The sequence below is a fragment of the Triturus cristatus genome, chromosome 3_2, assembly GCF_964204655.1.
Source record: "Triturus cristatus chromosome 3_2, aTriCri1.1, whole genome shotgun sequence".
Taxonomy (NCBI): domain Eukaryota; kingdom Metazoa; phylum Chordata; class Amphibia; order Caudata; family Salamandridae; genus Triturus; species Triturus cristatus.
In genome coordinates, this window is record NC_140584.1 from 1,218,235,208 (window position 1) to 1,218,257,619 (window position 22,412).

The following is a 22,412-nucleotide window of genomic DNA, read 5'->3' on the forward strand; positions in this document are numbered from 1 at the left end:
GGACCGCTCAGCCTGGTCAAGGAGGGCTGGGAGATGAAGCCCCGAGGCGCCCCTCCTGACGTCTACCGATACCTCCTGACCCTCCGAAACCAGACCCGCAAGTTCCGAGCCGTAGCCGAAGCCAACCTCGAGGCCAGCAAATGCCAAATCGGCCATGGATCCGTGACCTACCTGGGCCATCAAGTGGGGAGCGGGCAGGTGGCCCCCCTCCAAGCGAAGATAGATGCCATCCAGACCTGGGAACCCCCCACTACCCAGACCGCTGTCCGGGCCTTCCTGGGCCTCACCGGATACTACCGGCGGTTTATCCGGGACTATGGGAGCATTGTTGGCCCCCTCACAGAGTTAACGTCCAAAAAACAGCCCAAGAAGGTACACTGGACACCCCGCTGCCAAACAGCCTTCGACACCCTCAAAACGGCCATGTGTACTGCTCCGGTGCTGCAAGCCCCGGACTACCAGAAGGAGTTTGTGGTACAGACGGACGCCTCCGAGTATGGGATCGGGGCCGTCCTCTCCCAAACTGACGAAAAGGGGCTCGACCGACCAGTGGCCTTCATCAGCCGGCGACTACTGCCCCGGGAGCAACGCTGGAGCACTATTGAGAGCGAGGCCTTCGCTGTGGTGTGGGCCCTCAAGAAGCTCCGGCCCTACCTCTTTGGCGCCCACTTCCGGGTCCAGACCGACCACCGGCCCTTGCAATGGTTAATGCGAATGCGGGGCGAGAACCCCAAGCTGCTGCGATGGTCCATCTCGCTACAAGGGATGGACTTTGACGTCGAACACCGGCCCGGCAATGACCACGCCAACGCCGACGGCCTGTCCCGCTTCTTCCGCCTTGACGAGGAGAATCCCCAAGGAGATGGGTGACTCTCCATGCCTTCGGCTGGGGGGGACGCCTGTTGGACCCGGCCTCGTGGCGTGGTACTTAACCCCCTGGATTGTGGCCGTTCCCCGCCCCGGCCGTCACGGGCCACCCGTCTGGACTACACCAAGGCCCTTCACCCGGAGCTGCACGTGGTCGCATACTCCTCGTGGCTCCGCCATCTTGTTGGCATCCACGTCACACCGTGCCCCAGCCGGCGCGACCCCGCTCAACCCGGCCTCGACCCCAGCGAAGCCCCGACATCGAGGCACCACGAACTGGCCAGGGGGTGCCGCAGGAACCATTCATCGCCCCGGCGGAGGACAGTATCGATGGGACCCCCAACTGTCCTCCCCCCTCGAGGTGTGATCACCCTGCAACTCCCATGGGCCTGGCGCCTCTCCTGCTGGGCGTCTGGCCACCTCCACCCGGCCACTCCGCCCCCTCGGGCGCATAGGTCCGGACATCAAAGGGCTCCAGACCTATATCTGGGGCGACCCCACCACAGCTCGGCAGTTGTATCGCGGAGTCGGGAGCCCTGCTGATCGAATCGCGGCTGACCCTACGGAGAAGAACTCTTGCCGGAACCATCACGAGCCCTGCTGACTGCGTCGCGGCTCCCTCTTGTGAACCCTTTCTGAACCACCTGGAACATCGGAGCCCTGCAGACGCTGTCGAGGCCCAACCTCGCTGAAACCTTCCTCGGAGCCCTGCTGACGACGTCGCGGCTCGAGCTGAGCAGAAACCATCATGAGAGCCCTGCTGATTGAATCGCGGCTCTCCACGAACTGTACGCCAGAGCCCTGCTGACGCCGTCGCGGCTCGACCCCTCCGAGATCGGAGGTCCTCCAGCTTGAGGATAAGAACTGGGCCCCAGGTACCCTCGTACCACATTCCTGCCAAAGACTGTCCCGCTACCCCTACCCTTCCAAAGAGACATTGAGACTTTTGGTGGATCCCTCGATCCCTTCGTGTAAATATTGAACTCGTAACCTTTTATTGATGATAAAGAATTGCTTGTCTTGAGACAACCTCCTTGAGTCCGGTGTGGTGGTGTTACTGTGCTAGTACGTGATAGGAGAAGGATCTCTCAGGAGACTTCTCGGCAGCGCTCGGCTACTTCGTGCAGTGAGAGGGCCCCCCCCCCCCTTGGTGGTCTCACCGACTCCTCGGGGTCCGCCTTCCAACACTCATCACAAGGCTGCACAACAGATGCATACAAGGAGCTGCTCTCAGATGGATCGCTTCTTTCCTCACCGGAAGAACACAAAAAGAACACCTTTCCCCTTTCACCTCTGAACCCAAGTACATCATCTGTGTAGTACTCCAAGGATCGTTGCTCAGCCCCACCCTTCTCAACAGTTATATGACAGCTCTGGCTAGCATCGCCAAAACACACAGACTCAACAACATATCTTATGCCGACAACACACAACTCATCCTCTCCCTCTCAGAAGATACCACCAACTTCCTCATCTGCGAGACAGACGTCGCCAACTGGATGAAGAACAACTGCCTGAAGCTCAACACGGGCAAGGCAGAGGTACTGATTTTCAGAAAGCTAAGCTCCCCATGTGATGTACACTGGTGGTCCTCAGAACTCGGATATACTCCTACCCCCACTGACTACGCCAGGCACCTAGGCATCATTCTGGACAAGAAGCTAGCCTGAGTTGCCCTGGCTAGCTTGTTGTCCATCTCCTCCTCCTGATTCTTCATCTTCCACCTGCTTTATTGGATATTCAAATGGCTAACCAAAGTGTAGGAGAGTAGGATCTGCTGCAGAAGGAACTGTCCCAGAGGAGCTTGAACCAGACCTGATTGAGTTCTTGGGGACAGGGGACCTTTCCAGGTCTGACCTGAGCCAGGAGCAGAAAACCTGCCCCTCTCTTGAAACCCTCAGACAGCAAACTGCTGACGAGGCTGCTGGGAATTCTAGTGGCACCCATAAAGTTTATTGGGATGATGGACTCCTTTACTCAGAGAGTAGAGACCCCAAGCCAGGTGCATCCAGGAGGTTGGTTATACCTTTGAAGTTTAGGGGTTTCCTATTGACACTAGCCCATGATATTCCCCTAGCAGGACACTTAGGCCACAACAAGTCTTGGGACACAATTGTTCCTCACTTTCACTGGCCACACATGTCTGAAGACACAAAGGAGTTTTGTCACTCCTGTGTAACCTGCCTTGCCAGTGGCAAAGCAGGTGGCACTACAAAGGCCCCCCTGAGAGCACTACCTGTGGTGGGGGTTCCCTTTGAGAGGGTAGGGATTGACATTGTTGGTCCCATGAATCCTCAAACAGCATCTGGGCACAGGTTTATACTGGTGGTGTGGATCATGCCACCAGGTATCCAGAAGCTATTCCCCTAAGGACCACTACAGCCCATGTAGTGGCAAGAGCTCTCTTGAGTGTGTTCTCAAGAGTAGGTTTTCCTAAGGAGGTAGTATCTGACAGAGGTAAAAACTTTATGTCAAGTTACTTCAAAGGACTCCCAGAGAAGCTTAGGCGAAAATGGGACCTTCACTTGCCCTGCCTTTTATTTGCATACAGGGAGGTGCCTCAGAAGGGGGTTGACTACAGCCTATTTCAACTTCTGTTTGGTCACCCTGTCAGGGGTCCATTGTGTTTGGTGAAGGAAGGATGGGAGTTACCTCTCAAGCCCCCAAAGCAAGCCATAGTGGACTATGTACTTGGTCTCCGCTCCCGGATGGCTGAGTATATGAAAAAGACAAACAAAAACCTTGAGGCTAGCCAGGAACTGCAAAAATCCTGGCATGACCAAAAGGCTGTACTGACTGTTTATCAGCCAGGACAGGAAGTGTGGGTGTTGGAGCCTGTGGCCCCAGCAGCTCTCCAGGACAAGTGGAGTGGACCCCACACTATTGTTGAACAGAAAGGGGAGGTTACCTACTTGGTAGACCTTGGAACCCCTAGGAGTCCCCATAGGGTACTTCATGTCAACAGGCTAAAGCCGTTATGGACACAGGGCTGACATGGGCTTGCTCACGGCAACTGATGAGGGACAGTAGGAAGAGAGTGAGCCACTCCCTGACCTCATCTCACAGAACCCTGATGATGGGTCAGTTGATAGTGTAGCCTTGGCAGGCAGCCTCACTGTCCAGCAACAAACTGATTGCAGACAGGTGCTCAATCAGTTCAGACACATGTTCTCACTGACTCCAAGTTAGACAACCTGACCATGTCAGGGACTGTTTCAGGACATAAGTCCAGAAAATGTTGGATTTAGGTGTTATTGAACCCTCAGATAGCCCTTTGGCTAGTCCAGTGATCCTTGTGCCAAAACCTCACACCAGTGGTGGAAAAAGAGAGATGAAGTTTTGTGGGGACTACAGGGGTCTCAATGCAGTCACTAGGACTGATGGCCATCCAATACCAAGGGCAGATGAGCTTATAGATACTTTGGCCTCAGCCAAGTACCTTAGCACATTTGACTTGACAGCTGGCTACTGGCAGATCAGACTAGCTGATGATGCAAAGCCAAAAACAGTATTTTCTACCCGTAGTGGGCACTATCAATTTGTGGTAATGTCCTTTGGTTTGAAGAATGCACCTGCCACTTTCCAAAGGTTGGTGAATACAGTTCTCACGGGCCTGGAAGCCTTTAGTGCAGCATATCTTGATGATATTGCTGTCTTTAGCTCCACCTGGGAGGATCACTGGTCCACCTAAGGAATGTTTTGGAGGCCCTGCAAAAAGCAGGCCTAACTATCAAGGCTACTAAGTGCCAGATAGGGAAGAGTCAGGTTGTGTACATGGGCCACCTTGTGGGTGGAAGCCAGTTTCAACCCTTGCAGAGTACAATCCAGACCATAATAGACTGGGATGAGCCAACCACCCAGGCTCAGGTCAGAGCTTTCTTGGGCCTGACTGTGTACTATAGATGATGTGGGCATTGGTCCATCCTTCCCTAGGTCACTGATTAGTGACACAGACTCTGTCCCCTCTGCTTTCAGGTTTCTTACATCCTAGATCCAGGCTTGGATCTCTTCGGACACTTCTCCTCTTCTCGGCAGCAGCAGTTCTTTGCAGGCTTCCATTGGAATCGACGACGCGACCCGACACCAAAAGACACCTATGCACCCGGCTTCCCTGGTGAGGTAACTCGAGTACGCCGGTGCTCTCGTGGGTGCAAAAGGGTTTGGTCCTAGCTCGATTAGAAGTGTCCCTAATCTTTAAAATTCCAACCGCGACATTCCCCATAGAAGATACGCGGTTGTGTTTTCACACTGCATACGGCTCCCGTGGGTCCCCTGTGTCACTACCTTGGGTGGTTCCGTGGGGTCCCAGCGATTCTAGAGGCAATAGACATACTGCCTATTTCAGTCGTGTTTCTTATACCATTTTTTTTGTATATGGTTTGGTACGCCCCTAGGGCCCAAACGTGTATTTGTGCTTTTACTGATGCTTAAACACTTGTAAGTAAAGTACTTCGAGCTCCAGTCTCATAAAGAGACTAGAGGGGTGTGTGTTATCTTAAATACATATATTTTAAATATATACCTGGTGTGGTTGTGTTTTCATTTGAGGATTCAAGAGATTATATACTGGTAAAACAAGCTGCTTTACATTCCTTCAAGACTTAGCCTGAAGGCTGCTCTCCATAGTTACCAGTAGGATAGCTTTCATATAAGGTTGTCTTTAACCAATCACCATAAGGGGTTGTTTGGACTGATACAGGGTGCCGACTAGGACTAGTGGACAGCAGATATAAGGCCACCTTCTCACACAAAGTTCAAGATGCACCATCACCCAGGCTCTCATCTCCAGACTGGACTATGGCTACGCTCTCTACACAAGGATCACAGCTCAAATTCTCTGACATCTACAGACCATAAAGACCACTGCAGCCAAACTCATCCTGTGTCCCCCTACACGAACCCACATCACTCCCTGCCTCAGGGTACTCCACTGGCTCCCTCTAAAGAAAGGATGTCAGTTCAAGATACTGACTAATGCATACAAGGCCATACACAAGTGCAGACCCACCAACTTGAGTCACCGCCTGAACAACCATCAGGCCGCTGGACACCTCCACTCCTCATCCCTTTCTCTAACCCTCACCACCTGCATTCAGCCTAGTAGATATAGAGGTTGCTACTTCTCCTACCTAGCAGCTAAGACAATGAACGAGTAACCCTTTCATCTCATCTACAGACCTCCTTACATCCTCCAATGTTCCACAGTCCCTGAAGACCTGGCTATTAATCAACTGGACTCTACCAGCACCTGGAAACACTCACAAGTGGCAAGTAGGGCTCTACAAATCTACTGCTTTATTCATTGATTGATTGACATAATTAATGTGCATTGAGGTAAGGTGGAATGTTCTGTTCACAATGAAGAATGTGGTTTCTTACACCACAGAGACTATATAGCTGGTTTGGGGCTCTCTATCCAGATGTGCAGCCACTGCCTAGAGTTGCTGACATGGACATTCTGTTTCGATGTCATCAGAAATGTTCCATGTTATTTTCAAATGAAATACATGTGAGAGAGGGGCTATGGAGAGATGAGGAGCACTGTTGGAGGGTGAAAGTGAGGGAATCATTGAAGTGTTGTACTATGCTTTGAAAGATATTACAATTGAATATGCAATGAAAAATGTATCGTAGAATGCACCATTTTTTCCAAAATAGTGAGTTAGGAGATAGAACACCCCCAAAGCATCCCTGCCGTGGTCAGGCTCCCTCGCTGCACTCACTAGGCACTGTGCGGGGGCTGGTCTGACTAAATCTGCCAGAGCTCCTTCGGGTTCCCAGTCTGGCCCTGGTACTTGGTCACAGTGGCAAAAACTGACACTCTCCCTGCATCATTTAGAGTCAGGTGGAACTTAAGTATGTCAGCGATGGAGACTAAACCAGGATAGAGCAGTGCACGGAGTCTGAGGACCTGAGGATTAAGGGTTCAGAAACACAGAAAAACCTGTTGATACCCAGAGCGGTGTCCACTCGCACTGTCACTTCTACATTTCTTCCTTTGTTAGTGGCGCAGATATCACTGCAGCAGCTTCTTGGCGCTTGTGCTGAGGCTTAGAGCAGGTTCATCAGCTAAGAGCAGAGGACAAGGACCCGAAAACATTTTATGATTGCTCTATTTTTATCAGCCTGTGGATGATGAAGGGTGCATTACACCTGCTCTTGCTGGTGGCTGAGTGGGCGGGTTGGGCGGGTTGTGATGTCAGCAGGAAGTCAGCAGCTGGCACCCCTGGGCATGATGCCAGGGAGGGACTGAGCTCACTCAGCCTCAGCGCAGGCAGCGGATGCACCAGTTGTGATCTCAGCGCCGCCTTGCAGAGATGTCTTCTCCTCTGCAGTACATGGCCCTCCTGCTCCTGGTGACAGGTGTGTAACATGTTCTATTGTTTGTAACATGTTCTATTGTGTGTAACATGTTCTGTTGCATTTATTTACATGGAAAGTCAGGTGTATATCATGTTCCATTGTATGTATCATGTTCTATTGTGTGTAACATGTTCTATTTTGTTTATTATAAATGAGACATAATGTTTGTAATGTGTTCTATTCTGGGTAACATGTTCTCTAGTGTTTGTTTTACCTGGGACGTCCAGTGTGTAATGTGTTTTACTGTTAGTAACAAGATGTTATCGTGTGTAACATGTTCTGTTGTGTGTAGCACGTTCGCTTGTGTGTAACATGCTCTATTGTGTTTATTTCAACTGACATCCTGCATCGCTACTGTGAGTTTATCTACAGCTGAAAATAAGAGTTCTCGGATGTTTCTACATAGTCTGGTGGGGTAATGCGCCTGCTGCAGGGATGCCCTGGCAGACCCCTGTGTGCTCATCTGTGGCAGAGAGCAGGAGCCCGCGCTTTATTATAATTACTTTGGGGTCGAATTACAAGAACTGGCGCATCTCTGCATATTAGCAGAGAAGCGTCTCTTCATTTGCGTCCCATAAAAAACGCTTGCACCCCCATGGATGCGTCGTATTTACAATGCGGCTCACCGTGGTGCAAGGATAGACAGATGCGTGGCGCATCTTCTGGCGTAAAGGCAGTGCATTGGTGGAGTCGTGTCGCAAGCATGACACAACTCCAGCAATGGTTAGGTATGCCTTTTCCTAACATGCTGTGTCACTCCTTGCGCCTGCTTCAAGCTGGTGTAAGGTTTTTACGCAGTGGCATCGTAAAAGTGACTCCGTGAAATCTACAAGATTTCACGGAGTCACTTTTACGATGCCACTGCATCACTTTTACAAGGATTTCTCTCGTCGGAACGCCCAGCCTGCATACAATTCAATTCAATGCTTTTATTCGATTTGTACATACAAATCATACAAGAAAAAACACAATTGAAATATTAAAATCACCAGATAATCTTACCTAAAAAATGGAAAAAGCTAAAGTGCAGCAAGTGAAAAGTAATCATGCCTCTATAGGTCAACATGTTTTGATAAAATACACGACGTTCTTACATAGACTAACTGGGAGTCAGTAGAAATTACTTACTAGGCCTTTACTGAGAACTGTATATTAAAATTATTAAATAATCATTCAATACTGTGGGGCACTGCATAAATACCTTAATACAGACATTGATATAAAATTCAAAGAGAAATAAATCATATGTATACAGACAGGGATAATAACAATAATTTCATCATGAATAAACCCTGGCAGCTGTATAACACAAGTACAGACAGGTCAGTAAACAACATTAAAGTACAATACTTTTCCTGGTAGCTGTACAATTTAAAATAAAAGTAGCCAAGTAGAAACAAATCTCCTCGTTCACTAGTAAAGATAAAAATATCAATGCTGTTTGTGTGGTACAGATGTTGTATTTAATAAAAATTGGTTTAAGGTATTTAAGCCTAAAATACTGATAAAATTTACAAAAAAGTAAAAAATGGCAACTACTCTGACGAGAAGTACCGTCACACGGACAAGGTGTGTTTGAACTAGTCTTTGTGTTTGGAAAAGCAACCAAGTGGTGTACTATACCCAATCTGACCCGTGTTAAAACATACTGGTGGGAAGGGCGGGTCACAAATACAAGATAGGATTGTAGTCCAGAAGCTAAATTTAGATCTTTGTAAAATTTCAAAGTAGCAAGATTTCCAACAGCTTTGTCTCGCTCGGCCTTACGAAAATTAAGGAACGTTATCTTGATTTCTTTTTTTGAAATGGATACAACCTTTTCCGGCACACGGAACACATTAATGTTGAACAAAAGTAGATACCAATGATGGATGTATCTTAACCATAATACCCGTGAGGAATGATCCAAGCCTATACAGTCAAGGATAATATCCTGAGTGAATCGGGTCTCCGGCTTAGCCCAAATAGATCGCCACAATAAAAGTGGCCGAACTGCTGCTAAGTCAGAGATGTACTCGATCCCAACTTCGTCATGGATCAACTGTATGGAGGCGGAAGGGGGAACACATAATAACCTCCTTAAGAACTTGTTTTCCTCCTTCTGCAGGGAAATACCCTCACAGTGACCCCATACCCCTGCCCCATACAGAGCAGAGGAAACACAACATACATTATATATGTTCGTCATATCATAGATACTTCGTGAGCCAAGTTTAGAGGCAAAACGAAAAATGCTACTAGTGGACCGTAACATTTTTATTTTTACGGCATCAAATTCCGCATTCCAGGACCCACTGTTACTATATGTTATTCCCAAATAACAAAAAGATTTAACAGAGGTCAGCTTTTCCTTATCTAGAAAGAAAGTATGTTTTACCTGCTTGGCTGCCTGACCACATGACATTACGTATGTCTTAGTTTTATTCACACGAAGCTGCCTAGCTTGTATAAACTGCGTGAAATTATCAATAAGGCGCTGTAGGCCCAACTGTGTTCGAGATAAAAGAACAGCGTCATCCGCATAAAGTAACAGCGGAACAGGTTTACCACCAATCAGGGGGGCATCTGCTAAAATGTTGGTCAAGGATCGGTCTACACCATTAATAAAAAGGGAAAATAAAAGCGGGGCTAAAACACAACCCTGACGAATGCCCCGAGACACTTTAAAGAACGGGGTACATTCGCCAAGGGTGCCATAGCGGACTTTACATGAAAGTTTTTCATATAGTCTGGCTAAAAAATACACTATTTCCCTTGGTGCCCCTGCATCAAGCAGAACCTCCCAAAGAATACTATGGTTAACCAAATCAAAAGCGCTGCTCAAATCAGCAAAGCATAAAAAGAGGTTGCCACTTTTGGCCACAGTATATTTACTGATTAAAAGGTCCAGATTTACGCATTGGTCCAGTGTGCCCAGACCTTTGCGGAAACCGTATTGGACTTTAGTTAAGATGTTAAAATCAGTTGCCCAGTCTTCTAGCCTCTTCAGCAAAATCCTGCTCATCACCTTTACAGAGGCATCCAGTAATGAAATTGGGCGATAATTAGAGGCCTCTGACTTATCGCCCTTCTTATGTAAAGGAATGATGATCGATTGACCCCAGGTAGAAGGGAATTCATTTTCAGCCGCACAATTAAAAATCCTTGTCAAAATGGGAGCCCATAACGCTGTTTCATCTTTATATAAATCCAGCGGGACCCCATCGGGGCCAGGTGCCTTGCCTCCTTTACTTAAAGAAATTGCTTCCTGACATTCTTCCAATGTTATAGCCAACGAAAGGGGCAACCATGGGTTTATATCTGGTGGTAGTAACTCAGAAGTTGGTCCTCCAGGGTTAAATATTTTAGAAAAATGATTAACCCAGTCGCTACATGCCACATATGAGGTCAGTTCTGGAACATTTTCTCTACTGAGAAACGGACTATTAATCGTTTCCCAATAGAGTTTACTGTTTTTAGTCTCAGCAGCCTCCCTCAGCTTGTCCCACGCCTCAGACTGTAATACCCTTTTCCTTTTATTAATGGCTAGTTTATAACTAGCCCTGAGGTGTTGTATCACAGTCTTAACACGAGGTTTGGTGCCTAGCGCATTCTTTAGGTTGCGGAGGGCGACGGTACATGTCTTATCAAACCACCCCTGCTTATGACCACTGTTGGCTGACGGGGTCTTAGTGAAGATACCCTCAATAATAATATTCAAAGATACAAAACATTCTATTAAACAGCCAGAATCACTGTCATCATCCAAACAATAACTAATTTGATTCTTGCATAGGGTGACAACCTCCTTCTGCTTAACTTTGGAATTTACACCGGTCCATTTAACCCTAATGCCCTTTGGTCTAGTAGGCACTATATCGGTTGTACATTTACCACCTGACACTGTTGAGGTGCCATGCCCCAAGAGGGTAACACGTAGGCTATTATGGTCACTGAGACTTTCTTCATTCACATATAAATCAGTGTAGTCTCCACTGCTAGACAACAAGATATGATCAATAAATGAACCTGTATCTCTGCCCCTGAATGTAGGGCATGTTATTGCCCGATTGTTAACATTGCAGTTTAACAGAGTCATATCTAGCATGGCTAGCATATTATTTAGGGTAGAACCATAACTGCAGTGTTGGAAATGGGGGGAATCCTCCTTCCCCCCCTGATCTCTCCAAGGGCTATTTAATGCTACATCAAAGCCACAGATATTCCCGTTAGATAGATGGCAAGGCTGCAAATTAAAATCCCCAGCCCATACCACCTCAGCCTTTCTTTTCGAGATATCTAGAGCTTTAATGATTTCCTTTTCTAAAGGCAGTAAAATATCCCCCCTGGTGGCGTCAAAAATGTTGTTATAGAAGTTAACAATGACTAAGTCAATGTTCTTTCTGCATTCCACCCTTATAACTTGGCTGTGCGTCCCCACGGTTGTACTATATTTGACCGTACAGTCACGCAGCTTAGTTGACACTAACAATAAAAGGCCTCCCTTAGCCCTACCCGAGCTGGATTTGGTTGCTCTGAGACAAAAAGATACATACCCTTCAATATTAATAGGGTCTGGGCACCAAGTTTCCTGTAATAAAATTAAATCAAAACCCTCGCCCAAAAAGCTGGTCCAAAAGGGTGTACCCAATTTACTAGTAAGACCAGCAATATTCCAGGAAATAAGAGAGATTCCTGCTGGTTTCCCAGCATTACCAGCAACAGGTGACTCCTGCTGGTTTACTGGTAATAATAAAGCAGGACCCTCTTCCCGAAGGATGGTAACCGAACTTAGGCTGGGGCTTACAGTAGTTGTACATATATCCAGGCTACCCTGATTGCCTATGTGCTGGGAAGATCTTAATGATGACAATTCAATAGATTCGTGGAGTACAACTGGGGGCTTGGCAGGGAAAAAAGAAGAATACTCCATCTCTGAATTAGGGTTGTTTAGATCCAAAGCTTCTAGTGAGCTGAGTCAGTCTACCTCATCTAGCACGGCATATCTATTTGGGTGGGCGAATTGTGAGGACATGGGGTCTTGAGAGTGGGGCGGGTCCTGCCACGTTTGTTGCCAAGAATATTTATCCAATTGGGGTGGCTGAAAAGATTGCGGCCATTGGTAAACTGACTGGGGTAAAGGTGGCGAAAAATGAAAAGGGTGTTGCCAGTGGGCTTTTGCTTGATGCATAGGAAAAAGTGGGGCATTTGGGGGCTGCTGCTGTAAATTAACATGATGTGGAAAAAAAGGGGGCGGATAAGGTGGTTGCAACCAAGATTTGGCAGGTTGCTGTGGAAAATATCCAGGTCCACTGTTGCTTTGAAAAGTGGGACAGGGAGTGTTAGGTCGTACGGGCTTTGATAGAAAATAAGACAGGGGAAGTGGGTTAATTTGGGTCGCAGGACCACTGTTGGGTGCATTACACACGTAGCTTGCTGCCCCTACATCCCTAAAATTAACAGTTATTACGTCCCCTACTATTGATTTCTTGCTTCTGCCCACCCAATCCCCTCTACGCACGGTAAGAATTTCACCGTTCATGTTGTTAGGTAGGGGTTTATGTAAATGGAGCCATTGAGCACATTTGTTCCTAAGCTCGGTAAACGATTCTTTTACTCCCTCCTTCAATGGGGGAACCGCCGTCAGCACGACTACAAAAGGGGAAACCTCTGGTGGTAGGTTTATGGACCTAAAACGTGTCTGCTTTGGTTTGGGCCCTTCAGGTTTGTTTATAATGGGAGGTGCAGAAGTTGAGTTAGGTTTCCCTGCTACTTCTTTAGCTTGAATAGTGGGGGTAGCAGTATTAGCAACAACAGAATGTTGAGTCGCCTGGACAGGAGTATTCCCCTTTGTAATCTGAACAGTTATTGGTTGAGCGGGAATATTCCCTGTTTGCGGCTTAGGGAGTATAACTGGGTTCCCATGGACTGTGGTACCTTGAGCCTTATTTGATACACCTTTGAGGGCCTGAGTACTCGTTGGACATTCAGGGGTTGATTCTATGGTCCCTTGTGACTGGACAGACACTTGTACCTGCTTTTTTTGTGGCCATTTGGAGTGTATTAGGGAAGTAAGCCTATCCACTTTAGAAATTAAAGGCTTAATTTGAGCTACTAAAGTGGCTTCTAGGTCTAGCTTTAAGTCTATTACCATGTTTTGCACCCAACACGTGATACCTGATGTCAATTGTGGGGTAGGGGAGATCAAATTATGATTCCTAGCTGGGGCTTTTGCTTTACTTTTGCCCTTCAATATGGCCTTATGGGGGTTAGAAGCCCTTCCCCGTGGAGCAATGGGTATGGAAACTGTTTCCGCATCCTTATGCCCACTCAGACTCGGCTCCACTTTGTCAAGTGACTGACAGATTTCGAGATCTGGTGTAACCTCCAGGTCTTCAAAAGACGGGTCCGAGTATGATGGGGCAACCGATAGATCTACAGTATTCGGTACAGTCAAAACATGATTAGTGGGCAAGGTTATAGGTAATGAACAATTATTCACATTCTGCGGAACAGGAGATTTAGCCTTTGCCAAAGGGCCCAGGGATGAACGCCTAGCGTTAGCAAGGTCCATAGAGACTCTTTTTTCCAATAAAACAATACTTTGGTCAATAGTCTCATGTACGCGTGAAATAAAGAGATCAATAGGACCAGTCACCTGAGCTACCGCCGTAGCTTTTTTCGCGCAACTTCGAGTTCTGTTGCGTATGGTCGACATCTTGGGTATTGGTTTTCAGGGGTGAAGACACAAGAGTTCTGGGCCAGGGCCGTCCTCTGCCGTCCTTGAACGGCCTTAAACGGCCCGCTCTTTGCCCGGTCTTCGCCCCGCGCGCGTCCCGCGTGCGCGTTTTTACAGCAAAATATATGGAAGAGGCAGGTGAAGGGGCGGGAAGAGGACCAGCTGCGGCCGATCAGCGCCGCGCTGCCTGCTGGTCCTCGCAGTCCCGCCTCACGTCCTCTGATGAGATGCTGGCTCGACTTAGCCGCGTTGGTGCTTCTAGGCACTATGGTGTTGGTCCAGCTACACAAAACTGCAAATTGACCTAGCCTGCGAGCGGCACCCGCGAAGCGGGAGCCGCGAGGCGTAGGTCTCAGCAACAGAGGAATGGAAAAGAAGGATCTGCACTCGCTGCACAACAGCTGACGACGAGAGTCCCAGACAGCTCACTCGGCAAGGTGTATTTGACCGGTGGAGGGGCGGGAAGAGGACCAGCTGCGGCCGATCAGCGCCGCGCTGCCTGCTGGTCCTCGCAGTCCCGCCTCACGTCCTCTGATGAGATGCTGGCTCGACTTAGCCGCGTTGGTGCTTCTAGGCACTATGGTGTTGGTCCAGCTACACAAAACTGCAAATTGACCTAGCCTGCGAGCGGCACCCGCGAAGCGGGAGCCGCGAGGCGTAGGTCTCAGCAACAGAGGAATGGAAAAGAAGGATCTGCACTCGCTGCACAACAGCTGACGACGAGAGTCCCAGACAGCTCACTCGGCAAGGTGTATTTGACCGGTGGAGGGGCGGGAAGAGGACCAGCTGCGGCCGATCAGCGCCGCGCTGCCTGCTGGTCCTCGCAGTCCCGCCTCACGTCCTCTGATGAGATGCTGGCTCGACTTAGCCGCGTTGGTGCTTCTAGGCACTATGGTGTTGGTCCAGCTACACAAAACTGCAAATTGACCTAGCCTGCGAGCGGCACCCGCGAAGCGGGAGCCGCGAGGCGTAGGTCTCAGCAACAGAGGAATGGAAAAGAAGGATCTGCACTCGCTGCACAACAGCTGACGACGAGAGTCAGCCTGCATACATTATACCTGACTCAGGTATAATGTTGAGCAGGGCTTTACAACGTGACGCATCTCCCTAGATGCGTTACGTTGTAAATATGTCGCAATGTGGCGCATTCTTTACGATGCCACTGCATCACAGAAGTGACGCAACGGCGGCGTAAAGTTGTCGCAAGGGGCTTGTAAATCTGCCCCTTTGGTGGGATCATCTGTGTGCCATAGGGTAATATTTTAAACAGTCTCAGGTGGTTTAAAGAACGGATTTATGGTGGTAAATAACTTTTAATTTGTAATATGCAGCCACCTGGTGATGTTTGTTGTACAAAGTCATTACCAATTTAAATATACAAATGGAGATGCAAATAGGTATCTCTTTGGACCTCAGATGACAATTAAAAACCATGAATATTGACAACCATTCAAGGGTCCTCTGAGCCTCTAAATGAACAATGTGTTAAAAGGTTTTATTTTTGTATTGTTCTTTCTGTGTCTGTCTCCCCGATAACACCCCGGCCATTAATGCATAAATACATCCTGCTCCGTTTTTATACTTTTAACTCTTTGTTTCAGGTAAAAGTGGGGCGCAGTCGGTGTCTCAGTCCCCGGAGAAGCTGTCGGTGTCGGAGGGGCGCCCCCTGTTCATAAACTGCACCTATGAAGTTTTGGGGACCCCCTATCTCTTCTGGTACTTCCAGCCCCTGGGTGAAGCCCCCCGAATGATGCTGAATGAATACGGAGAAAAGGAGCAGAGGGGGTTCAGTGCCCCCCACAATAAAACAATGAAGTCCTTTCACCTGCGGAAGGAGAGCAGTGAAGTGGGGGATTCAGGGTTGTACCTGTGCGCCTTGAGGGACACAGTGTGTGATAAGGCGCTGGGAGCTGCACAGAAACCAGGAAACACACCGTCCTTCACTGTGAGGGCCTGTGACACCAGCCTTCCCTCCGGGGCCACAGAAACAACATGCTGTCACATAAAGTGACCCCTAGCAGACACCACAAGAACAGTGACGTCACTGCGAGTTCTGTCACCGCATCAAGAAATGAGGAACATGTCTACATAAGGTGGTGGGACTCAGAAGAGACTTGGAATAGACTATTACAGTACCAAGAGTGTTTTCTTCTAAATAGTACATGGTAACACCAACACCCTTCCCAAAACATAGTTAGATCCTTGCTGCCTTGCTCTCTCATGTGAAAAAGATAGGGCCCGATTCACAGAACTACCTTAAGACAAAATCCTAAACTTACTACCATTTTGGTATTCACAGAAGGCACTTACTCATTTTGGTATTCACAGAAGGCACTTACTCATTTCGGTATTCACAGAAGTTAGGAGTCCTAACTTTAGGACTCCTAAATGCCTTCTGTGAATACTGAAAGTCGTAAAATTAGGATTTTACGCAGTTTAGTAGTAGTATAGTTGGGCTCCTAACTTTAGGACTCCTAAATGCCTTCTGTGAATACCGAAAGTCTTAAAATTACGATTTTTCGCAGTTTAGTAGTAGTAAAGTTAGGAGTCCTAACTTTAGGACTCCTAAACTGAGAAAAATCCTAATTTTAAGACTTTCGGTATTCACAGAAGGCATTTAGGAGTCCTAAAGTTAGGACTACTAACTTCTGTGAATACCGAAGTGAGTAAGTGTCTTCTGTGAATACCAAAATGAGTAAGTGCCTTCTGTGAATACGAAAATGGTAGTAAGTTTAGGATTTTGTCTTAAGTTAGTTCTGTGAATCGGGCCCTACGTATTTCTGCAAACAGGAGGAATAAAACCACAATCTGCTGTACAAAACTAAACACACTGAAAAAGCACTTGGTAATTTCTCTTCATAAAAAATATATCAGCATTGGTTTAACATAAACCAGAATAATACATTCTGGCTCAGAATGTGTAGAAATCTGCAGATACATTCAATATGCCACACATCTCCTTCCAGCTGATCACTGTTCAGTTTAGAAAAAACCAGATCAGATTAAAGAAAATCCAGTTCTATTTATTGTTGTTTGACTGTAATTGTTGTCCCTGTCCTGCCTCACCTTGGATGCTGGCTATGACATAATTCAACTTTAGTAACTATTTATATTTGAGCAGCTAAACCGTTCTCTTAATACAGGTAACTAGAGATGTCACCAATGATTGAACAAGGAAATCATAGCCACTGTAGGCCCTCGATAGTATATTCTGATCAAGAGACACCAGTGCTCGCAGCTGAGAGGGCTTCTTAAGAGGCAAACATATGATTTGTGCAGACATTGGGGGTTGAAAAAGCTCTTAATTGCTCTTAAATTTAAAGTTTTCAGTTCCTAGCTCTCTTTCAGTAATGTTGGTGAAGTAATTTAACATGAACATGCAGAACGACTTGTGTATTTTTACCGCATTCACTTGATAGAGCGCCCACACTCCCCCTGGGAAGGCATCTTGGCGCTGTGGATCGGTGAAGGCACTGATGCTGGGGACTTCTTTCAATGCACAGCAGGTCTTGGACAGTGCTGTGATGCAGAGCTGGCCTGCCTCTAGGCACAGCTGGGCAGAGACTGCCCCAAGGTTCAGAACCATGAACATTAACACATCTAACCCCACCCCAGCCCCACAGCTCTCTCCACAGAAGGAGCCGCCAGCAGGGTCCGAGGGCGCACTCCTACCTGGGGTGTGAGGCTGGGAGGGGAGCTGAGATGGGGTGGACTCTGTATCCAGAGGGGCTTGTGCACCAGACACCCCTATTCAAAGGCGAGATTAAGTGGCTGCAATATATGGTAATCATTCTACCGCATGTATACCTCACCGCTGATTCACAGCTATTTGGTAATCCTGCCTCTGCTGTAGGGATGTTGGTGTCTGCAGAGCACAGTTTTCTAGTTTTAAGACGCAACAAGATCAGTAGCTTCAGGGCCGCCTTGTCCCTCTCACTGTGGCTTTTGGAGGTGTTAGGACCAGAAATATGGACCTCTCTGCTGAGGATGGAAAACCAAGACCACGTGACTGAGTTTCAGCAAAACAGTGACACATCCTTGTTTAATATTGAACTTTGCTTCCTGGTGATTACTGTTTTTATCTCTTCTTGTGTTTAACTCCTTGCCTTTTACACACTACAACTTGCTAATAAGGTTGTATTCAAACATGGTGAGAGACCTATAATTCTGGAGTGTGCTCCATGCACAAAAATAAATAAATAAATAAATAAATAACACAACAGACTGCAAAGCCACACAGCCTGGTGCATTAGTGACAATCTCATCACCAGGAATGGTCCCCGCCAGGAGAACCAGATGCAAACACATGTGGAAGACACAGGGACATTCCATGTCTTCACAGTCCATGCAGGGCACTCTTCTCTACCTTTGTCCATGAAGGGTCAATGTAGGGTCAGTTCAGACTCCATTCAGGGCCCTCATTTCTACCTTTCCATGAAGGAGGCAGGGTCCATTCAGGGTCCATGCAGGGTCCATTCAGAGTCTATTCAGGGCCCTCATTTCTACCTTTCTCTTAAAGAGGCGATGACCACGATGGGTGCATGCATGGTCCATGCAGGGTCCTCATTTCTACCTTTCTCTGAAGGAGGCACAGTACATGAAGGGTGCTTTCAGGGTCCATGCAGTGTCTGTGCAGGGTCCGTGCAGTGTCCATATAGAGTCCATACAGGGCCCTCATTTCTACCTCTCTATATAAGAGGCGATGACCATGATGGGTCCATACATGGTACATGCAGGGCCCTCATTTCTACCTTTCTCTGAAGTAGGCACAGTACATGAAGGGTGCTTTCAGGGTCCATGCAGTGTCCGTGCAGGGCCCTCATTTCTACCTTTCTCGGAAGGAGGGAGGGTCCATGAAGGGTCAATTCAAGGTCCATGCAGGGTCCATGCAGTGTCCATGCAGGGTCCATGCAGGGTCTATGGAGTGTCCATGCAGCGTACATTTAAGGTCCATGCAGGGTCCATGCAGCGTCCATGCAGGGTCCATGCAGTGTCCATTCAGGGTACATTCAATGTCCATGCAGGGTCCGTGTAGTGTGGACAGAAGCTGCAGTGACATATGTTTCTCTGCCAGCTCCTGGGGAACGATTATGTGACCCTTGGAAATGACTTTCCCTTTAGGGCACTTCCCCTTCCCTAATAACCAAAGCATATTGGAGGCCTTCTAATGTAACCTGGTGGCCGCTTGTGGTAGCGCCTTAAAGCCTACTGCCTACTGTCAGCTACTGTAACAGTGGCCAGAGCTCTGGTGTTGACTGGTACCTCATTTATCTATACATTTTATATCTCTAATACAGGCAGTTCACTTCCTGCCCAGGAACCTTGAGGGGCTACTAATACCTCAGATGTCTATGTATTTTCTATCTCATATACAAATAGCTCACTTCCAGCTCCAGGAGTCTCAAGGCGCTTCTAGTAACTCATTTGTCTATATATTTTCTATCTCACATAGAGATATCTCACTTCGTGCCCCAGGAGCTTGGAGGTGCTACTAGTGCCTCATTCATCTGTATATTTTCCATCTCATGTACAGAGAGTTCACTCCCTGTCCCAGAAGCCTTGAGGCCTCATTCATCTGTATATTTTCCATCTCATGTGCAGATAGTTCACTTCCTGTCCCAGAAGCCTCGAGGCCTCATTCATCTGTATATTTTCCATCTCATGTACAGATAGTTCACTTCCTGTCCCAGAAGCCCTGAGGCCTCATTCATCTGTATATTTTCCATCTCATGTACAGATAGTTCACTCCCTGTCCCAGAAGCCTTGAGGCCTCATTCATCTGTATATTTTCCATCTCATGTACAGATAGTTCACTTCCTGTCCCAGAAGCCTTGAGGGTTCATTCATCTATATCTTTTCTATCTCATTTACAGATAGTTCACTCCCTGTCCCAGAAGCCTTGAGGCCTCATTCATCTCTATATTTTCCATCTCATGTACAGATAGTTCATTTTCCATCTCATGTGCAGATAGTTCACTCCCTGTCCCAGAAGCCTTGAGGGTTCATTCATCTATATCTTTTCTATCTCATTTACAGATAGTTCACTCCCTGTCCCAGAAGCCTTGAGGCCTCATTCATCTGTATATTTTCCATCGCATGTACAGATAGTTCACTCCCTGTCCCAGAAGCCATGAGGCCTCATTCTGTAAACAGACATAATATCGAATTAAAAATATCGACAGGACAGAATATCGAGTTTTTAATATAGAATGGACAGAATATCGAATTGCCAAAATATAGTGGTGAAGAATATCGAAAATCAGGTAAGAAATATCGATTTATATAATATCGAAGTAAGTAATATCGACAGTCATATTATATAGTTAAAAATATCGAATTTTTTTTGTGTTTTAAGTGTTAGTATATGTGTTAAAAGTATGTATTAATTTTGTAATGTATGTTTGAATATTTTTAAAGTAATGAATTTTATATTATTTAACTTTTGTGTAATTTAATTCCGTAGCGTGTTGTGGATTTAAAGGGGATTAGGGTGGGAAGTAATTTAATTATAGTACATAAAATAATAATTTTTAGGTATTATTAATTATTTTTAATGTAATTTAGCGTTTAACTTCTGTACCGGGTTTTGGGTTTATAGGGGAATAGGGTGGGAAGTAATGTAATTATTATGAGGTAATTATTAATTGGTATAGAAAATTAATTGGTTGTTGATTAATTATTAAGTGTTAAATAATTTGTATTAGTTGGTAATTAATTTGTACTAATTGTTTAATTGATAATTATGTTAATTGTATTAAATTATTATTTGTAGCGGGTTGTGGGTTTATAGGGGAATATGGTGGGAAGTAATTTAACTGTAAATAATTAATTATAGAAATAATTTTTGTATAGTGATAATTAAATTATTATTAATTAATTATTAATTGGTATTAATTGTATTTCATAAATTAATGGTTGAAAATTAATTGGTTCTTAATTATTAATAGGAGTTTAATAAAAAAAATGTATTTATAAATAATTAATTATTAAATATTGTGTAATTGGTAATTAAATGTAATACTTATTTTTTGGTATTAATAATTAATTTATTTTTAATAAAATATTAAAATATTATTTTCCCTACTATTGCACTCACTGGAGTGGGAATAGTAATATTTACCCCTACGCTATCCAACGCTTTCCCTACTGTTGCACTCTTTGGAGTGGGAATAGTAATTTTTACCCCTACGCTATCCAACGCTTTCCCTACTATCGCACTCACTGGAGTGGGAATAATAATTTTTACCCATACGCTATCCAACGCTTTCCCTACTGTTGCGCTCTTTGGAGTGGGAATAGGTATTTTTACCCCTATGCTATCCAACGCTTTTCCTACAGTTGCACTCACTGGAGTGGGAATAGTAAATTTTACCCTCCCGCTATCCAACGCTTTCCCTACTGTTGCACTCTCTGGATTGGGAATAGTAATTTTTACCCCTACGCTATCCAACGCGTTCCCAACTGTTGCACTCTTTGGAGTGGGAATAGTAATTTTTACCCCTACACTATCCAACGCTTTCCCTACTGTTTCACTCACTGGAGTGGGAATAGTACATTTTACCCTCCCGCTATCCAACGCTTTCCCTACTGTTGCACTCTCGGGAGTGGGAATAGTAATTTTTACCCTCCCGCTATCCAATGCTTTCCCTACTGTTGCACTCTCTGGAGTGGGAATAGTAATTTTTACCCTCCCGCTATCCAACGCTTTCCCTACTATTACACTTACAGGAGTGGTAATAGTAAATTTTACCCGCCCGCTATCCTACACAAAAAACATTGAATATTTTTAAATAATATTACGTTAATATATGTATTATTTTTTTTTTTACTTACAATAATTATTTATTAATTTTAAAGTTATTTAAGTTTTTTTAAGTATGTTTCAGTTAATTTTATGTATTATTTCATTAGTTTTACATTACTTTTAAGACATTTAAAAAATTCGATATTTTGACTAACTATATTTTTTACAACGATATTTTGGATTCGATATTTTTGTACTTACCTGTTTGGAGATAGGCATTCGATATTTTTGCATTCTATATTTTTCCTTCTATATTTTGGCAGTTAGATATTCTTCTTCTCGATATTATGTCAGTGATCCGCCTCATTCATCTGTATATTTTCCATCTCATGTACAGATAGTTCACTCCCTGTCCCAGAAGCGTCGAGGCCTCATTCATCTATATATTTTCCATCTCATGTACAGATAGTTCCACTTTCTGTCCCAGAAGCCTTGAGGCCTCATTCATCTGTATATTTTCCATCTCATGTACAGATAGTTCACTTCCTGTCCCAGAAGCCTTGAGGCCTCACTTATCTATATATTTTCCATCTCATGTACAGATAGTCCGCTTCCTGCCGCAGGAACCACAATGCAATAACCAGCCCTGACCCCCATGAGACATTCTTTTCGGTGGCCACAAGTCACTTTACTAGTTAATTTCTCAAAAACATACTTGTA

General features: G+C 45.9%; 1 gene segment (V, D, J or C); it reads left to right on the top strand.

Moving 5' to 3' along the window:
• The first annotated feature begins 7,124 nt into the window (after positions 1-7,124).
• On the top strand, positions 7,125-16,968 carry LOC146859497 (T cell receptor alpha variable 3-like). The segment is given in 2 exon segments: positions 7,125-7,230; positions 15,550-16,968. Coding segments are annotated over 2 exon segments (456 nt in total).
• The last annotated feature ends 5,444 nt before the right edge of the window (positions 16,969-22,412 follow it).